At 43.9% G+C, this 12,781-nt stretch overlaps 1 protein-coding gene across 1 annotated transcript; it reads right to left on the reverse strand.

Annotated features, from left to right (window-relative positions):
- Window positions 1-1,962: 1,962 nt before the first annotated feature.
- ammecr1 (AMMECR nuclear protein 1) lies at window positions 1,963-12,674 on the reverse strand. Its single transcript, XM_053847590.1, has 6 exons — window positions 11,242-12,674; window positions 9,168-9,278; window positions 8,531-8,645; window positions 8,323-8,413; window positions 8,028-8,124; window positions 1,963-5,286 (listed from the first exon to the last, which is right to left on the reverse strand). Exons 1-6 carry the CDS (start codon window positions 11,733-11,735, stop codon window positions 5,172-5,174), a joined length of 1,023 nt encoding a protein of 340 aa, XP_053703565.1. The 5' UTR covers window positions 11,736-12,674; the 3' UTR covers window positions 1,963-5,171.
- Window positions 12,675-12,781: the final 107 nt, after the last annotated feature.

The following is a 12,781-nucleotide window of genomic DNA, read 5'->3' on the forward strand; positions in this document are numbered from 1 at the left end:
GCACATAGTACCAAAGCATTGCCCTCCCTGACCATGGCAAGAAAAGTGCTTCTGATTCTGATAAACTGCTTGACTAGAAACTGGACTCCGACAGCTTTAAATGTTAGAAGTTCATTCTCACAAATATGTCTCTTCTAATTCATTTCCGATTTTACTGATGAGCTTCACAATAAAAGCCGACTAAAGGAAACACGGAGATGACCAGAAATACCGGTTACCTAATGTAACCTCAGTTCTATGAATATGTGGGTTGCCCTCAAATGGCCTTCGCCTTTGGTTAATCCAGATGCCATTAAGAGGGCGGAGCACATGTGATAGAACTGTGATAGTTGACATTGGTTGCTAACACTGGACTAATAGAGGGTGTGATGAAAACCCCACAAAACATGCATTCCTCGATGGTGAACACAACCAAAATGGCCGACTCCTGTGCTATATTGGAAGTTGTTACCGGAAGTCCTAAATAGAAGCGCTGTAACATCTGTGCTGGACGTCCAAACCAGACAGGAGTATTCCAATTAACACTGTGGAAACACTTTGTTAGCATGTCTGCATTTGTATCAAAGCTCGATGTAGGCCAATTCAAAGTTCATTCCGCCGCTCCCTGTTTTGGCTTGGAGCGCCTCCTGCTGCACACTTCCAACACTGGGCTAATATGGTTTCATGATACAGTGTCATGGTTTTTAGAGGCCACCAGATGGCACTGCCATTTCAAGCCTGGTTGCTACTAGCAGGTTTCCGTGCAGTAAAATGAATCTCTTCAGAACGCAAACCTGGACGGATATGTTTTTTGAAATGTTACACAGCAGAAGCCCTTCACTTGAACCCCCTGTTTTCAGGTACAGAATGTGAAAAAAAAAAAAAAAAAAAAAAAAAAAAACCTGCCTGACACAAAATGAACCACCATGACAAATGGCTGACTCAGCAAGTCGAGTCAAAATGCACCTGGGCAACAATGACGCTACACACTGAACACATCAAATCATCAACAGGCAAATAACACATTTTTAAAGAGACTTCTTGGCACAAAAACCTGCTCTTCACAGATGAATAAATCTTACAACTTAACTTGTCATGTGATCATTAAATGCAACATAATTGACAACAAATAATTAAAAGACGTGCATCAAATGCAAACAAATGTCAGGTGGAAGTCTCGTTTTCAACCACTTCAACACAATATATAATTCATCCCCCGCACGCTCTGTGTGAGTCAAAGAAAAACAAGAAACATGTTCTCAGTTGGAGTTTTTATTGAATAAATGATTTAAAAGGTAATAACATTGTTTAAAACTACATTATCTTCACATCCATTGCTTACATACTCGGATAACCATCGATATATATTCTTCAACCCCCCACTTCTTAATGGATATTTCTTTTCTTTTTTTTAAAAGCTGTCTTTTTTTTTATTGATAATATAATAAATGCCCATTTCAAGTCTTGTTACATGATCATTCCAATACAGGGAGGAGAAAGGCTCTAGATCTACAGGGGACGGGTCGAGTTCCCGATTCGTGTTTCCATCAACGTTTGAAGTTATCAAAGCACAAAAATAAAAAGACTTGGATTTGAAACAAAAGAAAGGTCGGTGTGAGGAGTTACACCAGGTAACCCTCCCAGCCCAGGAGGCCACTGCAACGGAAATGATTCAGTTTGTACAGTGACACACAGAATTCAGTGTCTCAAAAGTTCAGAACATAGAAAACCATGAAATCATTTTTGAAACTAGATCCAAAATATTCTTTTCAAAAGAAGACCTGATGTACAAAAACAGTCATTTTCTTTTGTATTTTTTTTTTTACATTTTTTGGGTTTTTTTTAATAAAAAGTTGAACACAAGTTTATTGTCGTTCTTATTTAATTTGTCATTATTATTGTTATTCTTTTGTCGTTTAAATGATCTGTCCATCAGTGCGATCGTATACCAGTGCAGCTACTGGGTCCAGAATAAAGAAAACAGGCCTTTAATCTTTTTTAATGGCATAAAAAATAAGGAAAAAAATCCATCTTTTATACAAAGTATAACTGCTGGTCTTCAGGGAAAAAACATTTATAAACCCATAAAGCTAGGAGGCACACCATGGGATTTTCATTTTTGTAAATTATAGCAATACTAACAATAATAATAAAAAATAAAACAAGTAACAACAACTAGCAACCATGTCAAACCATCATCGATGCATTGAACAGCATCAGAGACAGGATCAATGAAAATTCATTGAAATATTGGGTTGCTCCGAAGGTCAAAACAAGTGAGAAAACTTTGCACATAAGAAGAACGTAAAGAACATCTTGTCAATTGCAGGGGTGTTTTTTTTTTTTTTTTTGGAAGGACAGGAAGCCAGGCCTGGAGAGCAGCACTTGGGCATGGCCGCCGGCATCTTTGGTTCAATCGTACATGGTCACGCAAGCTCCAGCACTCCACCACAGAAGACCACGCCAGGAATGCTGGGGCCGAACTCTCACCCTGGTTATGGAACCAAGACTATCTGCTACAACAAACTACTAGCTGTTCCACAACACCCCATGAGGTATCAATGCTTTGAAATAGTTTTATCAGTCCACACGCAGCCTGCATTATAACCCTGCATCGCTTTGCATTGAGATGCACACCTTCTATGTTGTGAGAGAGCAGTCAGATCAGCCTGTTCGCAGGCCGACACACCCTCCGAGCAGCTGGAGAAAGAGGACGGAGGCGCTGCGGTAAGCAGCGGCGTCCGCCCTCTATAGTTGAGGAGACAAGGTCTACATACTGCAATCTGCTGACAGTCACACTGGATGGACTCTTGGCCACAGGTGGGGGGGAATGCAAAAGAGGGTCATGTTTGACTTCTTGTCCTTTCAAACCTGCAGTGTGTTGACTTGCACAGGTACAACAAAAATAAAACACCTGTAAAACAGATATCTGCATATATCAAGGAGAGTCAAGCATGTGAGGTTCGCTCCTCAGCATCCACTGTGCCGGCGGCCATTAACAGTACATTCCATAGCCCCTGTGACACCTCCGCTGTCTATACTCTGAAGAATGCCCATTTTCCCATAGGGAACCGACACTAAAATATCATCACCCGAACTTAGACTTTGCAAGCTGAGGCTACGTTTGCGTGGGTGACCCTCCTTCGGCCGCCGCGAGTAGTGTCACAGCGGCAGTGCGAAGAGAGAACCTCACATGCGGCGTTAAGTGTGATATGATCGATGAGTCCGCATGACCAGTCACGAGATGTGACCACCCCAATATGAGGTCAGATAGCACCATATTTGTCGTGTGAATCTCTTAAGAGTGTCGAAGCCATACATCAAGCATACATCATGGATAAAACCATAGGTCTCATACTCATACCCACATGCAATACGTTGCATGTGTATACAAAGACATGTAAAAGAGCATGGTCAATTTGGTTTTGCAGCAGTAGAATTCAGGTTGTGCTGTATCGAATGGCCCAGGAGAAGCCGCGCGGCCGTCCCGAGATCTCAATATGCAGGTGCTGACAGTATGAGACAGGCCTCTTAAAGGTCAGACCGAGCACACGTGAGCGACAGCCAGCTGCTTCTCCCGCTCCACTGTTCAATAAATCATTCATTTAAGGCAACACAACTTAAATCTGGGTCATTTCGGGTGACTGTGGATGGAGTGCCATAAAGCCCTTGACGTTTTTTTTTTCTTTTTGCATAAATGAAAAATAACCTGTCAGTTAGTAAAGGCTGTTACAGAAAGAATGATTTGGTCAAGTAACAAGAACCTCTGAACACAACGTTTCCAGTTAAGAGCTCGAGAACACAACTAGCGACCGACGATCCACGACACTTGGTGACATTCTGCTGAGCCGAGTGCCTCCAAGATGCACCACCACTGAGACATTTGGTTGGAAACTAGCTTATTCCAACAAGCTCATTCACTCCACAGCTGACAAAACAGGCCTCAGAACTCTTCCACACACAGGTCAGAAGGGTCTCGGGGTGACGGCGGCAGCTTGGAGAGCTCGACCCTCGCAGCTGCTCTTAACGCTCTAAATCCTACCACGACATGCAAAACAAACACGTTCATTAGATCACTTCTTTGTGCGTCTTCATTCACGGCAACTATTTCAATACATTGTGTAATGGTTCGCTATAATCTGAGGTGCGAGACATTGTTTCTACTTATACACAGACGAGAGGTGAGGAGAGGTGGAATTAAACATGAGAGAATATGGCTTCAAGTATAGCATTTCCCTGTCATGTGACTTCCTGCCTGCACACAGAAACAAACCGTGCACGACAATAAAATCTTGAGCTTCCTGTTTTAGGTTTTCGAGCAGAGAAACAGAACACTGACTCCAATCGTGAGTCGTCTGCACGGACATCACTGCCCTCAGACAAAATGGCTTCCGCTGCTGTTGCCTTGAATCGGACAAAACAAATGGAACACGGATGCACGCCCCGAGCAAACACCCTCATAGGTTTGAAAACTAAAGTACTGAAGGGAGCCTTCCAACTAGCTCCGTTGTTGCTTTAAATTATCCATCAAATCCAATTTCCGATGGGTTGTTTATAAGTGGGCCACACAGAAACACACACAATTGTGAGCTCAAACAATAAAAATGACCAGCCACGTGGCCCAAGAGCACCACAACCTTAAAATCTAAACTTTGGAGAATCCCAGTACACATGAATAGATCCAAATACAACACTTAAAGAGTTCACCTCGAAGGTTCAACCTTTCTTTTTTAAATCTTTTTCTACTTTTTTTCAGAGGAATCAGAAGATATACGCTTCCAGAATTGAAGACCTTATTATATGTTTCGAAGAAGGATTTTAGTCGTGTTAGGAAAACCAAAATATGCTGGCGGAATACAAACTGTTGTTAGAGACTTCCATCCACAGACTCTGATCTAATTCAATTGGTAGGAAAAACACTAGACTCATGTTCTAGTGCGGGTTATAGAAACAGAACGTGAGTGAAGGGGTTACATCTGCTGCAAAAACTTAACCACAGGCAGAGACGGTGGTCCCTCGCCATGATCAAATGATGTGTCACAGAACCCGTTGCCATGGCAGACCACCAGCATGGCAACGGAAACAATCATCATAAAATGGTACAGTAGTAGAAATAGCTAGACCAGGAGGGGGCAGGTTCTCCTGGGAAAAGGTCAGCAGAGAGGTCCAATGATTGGTCATGCGGCTCGCTGTCAGGAATAATGGTTGTAGGGTGGTAGAGGGTGCCCGATGCCGTTCTGGTAGTGATGGTGCTGGCGGTGGGCTATGTAATCGGAGTAAGCCATTGTCATCTTCTCGCTACGGTACCTACAATCAGACAAAGAGCGTTACTGAGCAGGCGTCCGGATTCCGCTGTCAAACTTTCACCACGTCTGGAAAGGGCTTCCATCTGAACCGCAGTAATAGGACAGGGTTTTATAAAGCGTATAAAGTGACTTGTTCTTCTTTTGGCATTTCCCATCACTTGCACCTACGCCTCCTTCCTGTACCTTTCCCTGGTACTTCCATGGCTAACACACTTTCTCCTCTTCATGTGTGTTCAAGCCTCGCTAACTGTGTCTCCACATGTGCCGCCCATCATTCACCTGACTATTGTCAACCCCTTACAGAGGCCCTGTTGCACTTGAAGACGACATCCATCCACTTCTGAGTGGGTTTTAAAAATAAGTCTAGACAAATAGATTTGCTTCCCACATGAGCAGAGACCGCAGTCCTATTGACATCACCAGGCTGTATCATGAGACCTATGACACGCAGTCTTCATGGAAAGATGTCTGTTACCGCACTTCAATATCCTTCTGGAAGATGTGGAAGTACAGTTTAGGTTATTGAGGGAAAGGGACACTTTTTGGTCCTTCATACTGCAGATTCTGTCTCCGGTAGCCTCGCACCTCTGCCGATGTCCTTTACTTCTCAGCTGGTGGCGCTCTGTGCTAAATAGCTGGTTTGTGACCCACAACAAAACGCGTCACAATGAAACACCAAGGTCCTGAAAGCGAACCTATATACGACCGTCAGCTTGACCACCTTATTTCTCTGACATTACCAGCTTCACCTCAGAAATGAACTGATGACGGACATCTGCCCCAGCTGTAACAGAATGCGCCGTTTCACAGCTAAAAGAATGTTGTGTTTATTTTACAAGAAAAAAAGAAAACAAGCCGCGTAATACGGTGCGTCTTGATTTATCCGGTCGCTCTCACAAGTTGAACAAAGTGAGAGAGATTACTGAGGATGGAGACAATGTTGGTCAGTGAAGCACAGATCCAGAGGCCAAATGATCAATGAAAAGTCCAACATTCCATGCATTTTTAGACTCCCTCTCGCAGCACTGCATTGATCACAGATGTCGACAAACAGTAGACATGGCGACCATGGCCCACAAGGCCATGCTGCTTTAGTCTTCAATTTCTGAAATTACCTGAGGTGAACCAGAAGAAGAAGTTTTGGCATTTAATGCTATAATGGTCTCTGTGCTTGTCGTTTGTACCAAAAGTTATTTTTTGATTTTCCTTCATGGGAACAGTCTGAGGATGACTGTGACCAGAAGAAGAGTCAGACACTAACTCACACAAAAGTCATGTTTTTGAACGGAAAAGAAAACACAACTTGTGTTCTAACGGAGCCTAACCGCGAAATATAACAAGTTAGAAAAGCCATCAGAAGTTATGCCTGTGCTGGAAACTGGCACTGCTACATGATGAAGGTAAAGAATGACTACACACCATTTTTCAAGTAACGTGGTTATCAATAAATATGACTATATGATGTGTAACTAAATCCTGCGTTTTAGTTTGCTGTTGTATACAGGTAATATACTTACAATAAATAAGTAAGAGTTTGATCATTTGCAGCATTTTAATAATACTGAACTTGAAGTACTTCAAATTGGTATCGAAAATCATGGAAAAATCACTGGTATTGATTTCTGAAATGTTGATATTGTGACAACCCTACTAGAGTGATTAATTCAGAAAAACTATCAAAAAAATAGGCAACTGGGGTTGGAAATGGCTCGATTTAGGGAGTTATTTACAGATTAATTACTTGCTTCAATATTTGAGTGAGAGCAGCAGGATGTATGCAGTACATCAAAATACACCCAACATGAAACGAAAGCTAGAACAAACTTCAAGCCACAGGTTGATCACTAAGATGTCTGAAAATTCAACAGACGCCAGGCGTCTCAGAACGAATCGTCTCACGAATCTCCTCTTTGAGAGTAGAATAAGTCTATAACTCAGATAAGTAGTTCAGGTAACTTCATCATCGCTTTGTTTTGACACCAGCGTTTGTATTCCGTGACACGTGCCACCACTGCACATCCTGTGCTTCTGACCCGATCCAATTTAGCCACAATCATATGAGGTACTTGAGTTTGGTTTCAGAAGCCCTCAGGGGCACCGTGACACACCAGCCTCCACGCCTTACATGTGATGTGTATGTGAAGAAAAACGCTTTTAACTTCCTATTTTTAAAGGCTCAGTTTGTTTCAAAATACTAAGGTTAGATAGAGTTAATGTGAACAGAGCACACAACAGAGAAAATGTTCATGTTTTCAAACACCCCTCCCCCGTGATAACCAAGACACTTGGGTGTACTAAACTTCATTTTCGAATCAGGCCGTTCGGCTACGGTCCTGGTAAACAATCCAGTCCAGAAGTTTTGCCGCACATAATAAAATGCGAAATGGAAATATCCAGGCCAAGTTGAAACATTTCAGTGAGGCAAATGAGTCATCATCTGGCACCAATCATAATATTCTAGCTCAGGCAACAGATATAAAGGGCACACCCCAGTTGTAGCAAGTGAAGTCTCTATGAGAATAAGGAATAGCTTCTCTATGAGAAGAAGGAATAGAGAACTATTCCCACAGTGGCACTAAGACTGAAGCACCATCTACTCTTGATGGAGTGCAAAACCAGAATTCTGTAAAACCAAATATCATTTTTTTAAACATCCAAACATCTTGTGAAAAACATGAAATTGTTTCCTCCATGTTTTCCTAAATGTGTGTAGGAACATTTCCCTGTGCAGTGCCACCTTACCTGGTTAACTTAATGGTCTTCCTGAATTCATTTGTGATGGGAGCTTTGTAACCTCCCTTTCGTAGTAAGGAATCTATGGTTTGAATGTGGTCCCATCCTGGAAATCAGGAATATCAGTTAGATATTTAAGGCTGATAGAATCCAATATAATAATCCAGTTCTGTGACATGTGCATTCAAACACAAAATGGCAACATTTAAGTACCATTAGTATAGTATTAGATCACCTCTTGGGAGACACCGGCATTAAACCAAAATAGGTCATTTGGAAATTTCCGAATGGCAAGTAACCTCACCTTGTTCCTTAGCAACCTCTGGCAGGTAGGTGGCGGTGCGCTTTGATCCTTTTTCATTGAAAAACTCAATCCTTATACCGTGAACACCCACCTAGGAAACCACCATATTTAAGCTTTACAGCCAACAGACGTGTGATGTTGTGCAGCACTGTATCTGGTCCTGCAGCAGCCACGCTGATAATCGAATGATCATAGCAACTGGACTCACCTCCCAGTCAAGGTAATCACCGACGTCTTCAAAGTTGGTGAGAAGAGACACTGAGCAGAAGAGGCGAGGCAGCTCATCCCTTGTCATGGGGGGGAAGCGGCTGTCTTTAAGGGCACTGCAGAGAGAGTTGAGAAACCGGTGACTTTAAGGTGAAACATAACACATATGTGGGTTTAGGAAAATACCACAGCACACAATATTTTTAGACAGTCTTTGCCCAAAACTGCAACGCCTTTGTTTATGTTTTTAGAACACAGACCATGGAGCAGCTTCACAAACAACTTAAAAGTCAGTCATCCTCTGCTAGTCAATAGTATTGCACAAATTCCCCTCTGTTTGGTCAAAGGTCTTGTTTACATGACTATATTATGAGTCACTTCACAGCAGGATGTCCATGCAAGCTACTAGAAACTACATATGATGGGTTGCTTTACTTTATACTTGTACAACAGGTTTCAAGGACGGTTAAAGGGGGCAGCCTTTTTGTGGAATGTGTTTTTATGTTTTAATCTAAACTGTATTCATCAAAACAGACAGTTTCGATGATATTGAATGCATTAGAAGACGCTTTCAATAAACAGTGAAACATTAGCACAACATTTATTCATAACGGCCCGTCAACATCTTCATTACTCACCTGGTAAGGGTGTACTCCCTGAGTCCTGAGTGCAGATTCATGGCAGAAAATGTACCTATACAACCCCTCAACCGCTTGTCTCTTCCTATTTTCCATGTGACAAACAGCGGGCTGAAAGAGAAGAAAGGAAGAAGCTATATGTCATATGAGTCATATGATTTGAAAGATGAGCTGAGATGGCAACAACCTTTACAAACCACCAGGCACTACCAAAAACTGTTGGTGGGGTATAGTCCCACACAGCGCATCTGAAGCAACCAATCCACCCTCACTGCATGAAGGAGCGATTTGTTGCTCCCAGAGCTGTCGGGTGGTATTAAGTGTAAACTGTAATGGGACTCACTGTCAACATTTTATTTGTTTAGGTATGTAATGTACATCATTGTTTAGCGTGTGTCTTTGATGTCTTCATCGTTGCTAAGGTGACACGTGGAATTTCCCCACGGCAGGACAAATAAGGCATATCTAATCTAATAATTGCCATATTTTTAGAAGATGCAGAATATAATAAACAGATACAAAGACAGTGAGTTCATACTTACTGCGATGGGTCGAACCTTTGTAATGCCTTTGATATATTTGTAAAGACAGTTGATCTTTTAAGCAAAGAAAACTGTATTTGTATATTGAACGAATTTTTTTTTCCACTCCACAGCCTTCCTCTCCTGTCCTCAAGTAAATACAGAGGTTGGCCAGATAATTGCATTGTCCTTCTGCATCTTTCCAATGCCCACATAACTACATTACAAATGAGTAACAGGGTCATCTGTAATGACCAAATGTCAGTGCAGGCAGTGGAAAACAAAGCCATCATATGCTGACTGCAGCCTACATTGTTGTCAAGACCTAAAAAATATCACTTATGTTATTGTTTAAGGGCCGACAAGTACATTAAAATGTATGTTGTATTCATGTGGGTTTTTTGCATTATATGTCCCTTTTGCTTTTTCTTCTTCAAGACAACTAAAATATACACGTCTTTACAGAGTGAAAGGAACTAAATTTCAAAGTTCAAATAAAACATCAGGGGTAAATAATGCAGTAAGAGGATGAAGAAAGGAGAGAACGGTCGGAAAACCCATAAACTATCACGTTACGAGTCGTGTACTAAGGTGGGGCCAGACCTTCAGCTGGTGAGAAGTGGAGAAAAATCATGTGCCTTTGCCATCACTGGTCAAACACAGTCAAATGCGATTACAAGGGCCTGTTTTCACTACTTTCATTGGTTTAAAAGTCAACAAAAGCTGACAGTTCCAATGAGACATTGAAATTCTCCATCTGGTCTTTGTTTCTAAACAAAAAAAAGTAATTGAGAGCACAAATAAAGTGTCCACAGCTGACCGTGGCCCCTTGGAAGCGGCCAATACTGTGTTGCTCTCTGCCACTAATATCTGAAATGTTTAAACCCCTCAACAGTCGAATTTAAGACGACAAGCTCATTTTTAGCTCCATTCTCACTTAGCTAATGTAGCTAACGGCTAACAATGCTAAGCTTAGCGATGTAAGATCCCGTTGGGAAGAAACTTTGAAACGACAACGAATTGACAGTAACAAAATCCCGGGAACTTATGCTGGGACGCTAAAGGTGTAATTCTTGGTGAAATGGTGACGGAGCGTGTAGTGTCAGAGCTGAGCCGTGAATCTTATCTTGTACTCAGTCCCCATTTCTGTTAGGTGAGATTAGCAAAGCTTAGCTAACATCAACCGGCAGTGCTCGAGTCGTGTTAAAGCTGGTTATCAACACGTTACATTTCCATTCACTGGACCGGACTATGTGCTGTTCTACTGAGTGGTGTATAGCATTCCGATCCACGGTCATCGTATAAATCATCAGCGATGTCTAAGATTTCGCCTGTAGGCCACTTGCCAAGTCCGACCAGGCCAAACTAGCGAGGAGACTTGAAACGCTAAAATAATCATTTAAACATTGTGTTGTTGCCGGATGACAGTTTGTGTCTTCGAAACATCAGTACAACATGAGGACGTCAAAGTGTGTGCAGTCAGCCTTCTTTGGGGAAAGTGAAGCACTGAGCTTGGGACATGCAGAAAGACAACAAAAGAGTAGCACACTTACTAGGGATCGTTTGTAAACCTGGGTGTTCTGGGAGGCTGGTATCCGTACAGATGACAATAAAGCACGTCAAAACAGAAGCAGCACATCTCCGCAGACACCACCATTTTCCTGCCTCCACTTCCCGAGCCGGATCCTGGACTGAGGTTCGGGGAAAGACCGGATGAGGTGTAACCAGTCGGTGTTGGGGACAGAGCGTTCGTGCCGCTGCTGCTGCTGCTGCTACTACTACTGCTGCTGCTGCTGCCGCTGCTGCTAACGTTTCCCCCCGGTCCCCCTAGGCCGTTCGCTCTGCTCACGTTCGCCGATGCAACTGTCGCAGACGAGCCAATCCCCAACTCCGACCCACAATGCCCGGTTCCTGCCACCCCGCTTCCCGCCCCCACCCCGCCGGGACCCCCTGATCCGGGCGATCCCGACAGTTTCTGCTTCTTCACCCCGCAGCACCCGGCCGCCATCTTGGAACAATCTGCACCGACACACCGCTTCCGACCCATAACCGTCACCGCGGGAAGGGTGGGAGGAAACGCCGACCAGACGTAGAAATCCCACTGCGTTGATACGTGCGACGGCCAATACTCCACTTTCACTCTGTCTAGAGTCAGGCGTCAAAATGCAGCCAATGTAGTGAGAAGAAAGCAATATCACCGCTGCGTCGCCTTTTAAGAGCGTAACATAGTCACGCCAAATCCATGTCTGGAGTGGGATGCGAACAGTCAGCCGGTCCAGGCGCTGGTTCTTCCCCTCCCTGAAAACGACACCCCCGGAATAATGTCAATCGCTTCCCTTTAAACATACAAGTTGAGCGACTGCTCGAGCAGGCCTCAGGAGGTGGTCCAGATGTGGAAGCGACGGCAGCCTCGCAGCGCTAGTGCGAGTCAAGCAGGACCCATAGACTTAGCATAGACTGCGGACAATGTTGTGGACAGCGCGGCCAGTCATTGCACCAGCTTCTTTGCGGCTAGCTCACGGATTTCTAACCAAACAACAGGCCCAGTGTCTTGGGTCTCCGGCAGCTGTCAGTGCGGGGCTGGCATGGCACCACGAACCGCGTCAGGTCATTTCGGATGGCCCACATTTAGCACCTGCATGACGTCTGATCTCGGATCTGCTGGTGGATAAAAGGCTCAATAACACCCCCGCGTCAATTGCAGAGCTGAAAGTTTTCAATGTAGGATTGTTGGGAGGTGGTCATCCGCTTTTGGGGGTACATCGAGAGGAACATTCTAGTCCGAGAACCGCGAGGAATCCTCCGGGTCTGGCCACCCTCGTTCCACACCCGTCTCTCAGCTGCTACCATTCAGCGCCCGGTGATCATTCAGGAGGCACAGTCGTCGACGTCGTCGCCACGTCGGAACCGGATTCAGCAAAACGGACTGCGTTCATTTGTTACACGCACTGCGTAACGTCCGAGGTGGAGGGGGAGATTGAAACGTTGGATCTGGAAATGTGCTGAGCACAGAGAGCGAGCGAGCGAGAGAGAGAGACGCGGTTGCATGTGACTCATCTGTGTGTCTGGTTACACTTGTGGAAATAATGGAAA

This window comes from Synchiropus splendidus, chromosome 17 (genome assembly GCF_027744825.2).
Source record: "Synchiropus splendidus isolate RoL2022-P1 chromosome 17, RoL_Sspl_1.0, whole genome shotgun sequence".
NCBI lineage: Eukaryota > Metazoa > Chordata > Actinopteri > Syngnathiformes > Callionymidae > Synchiropus > Synchiropus splendidus.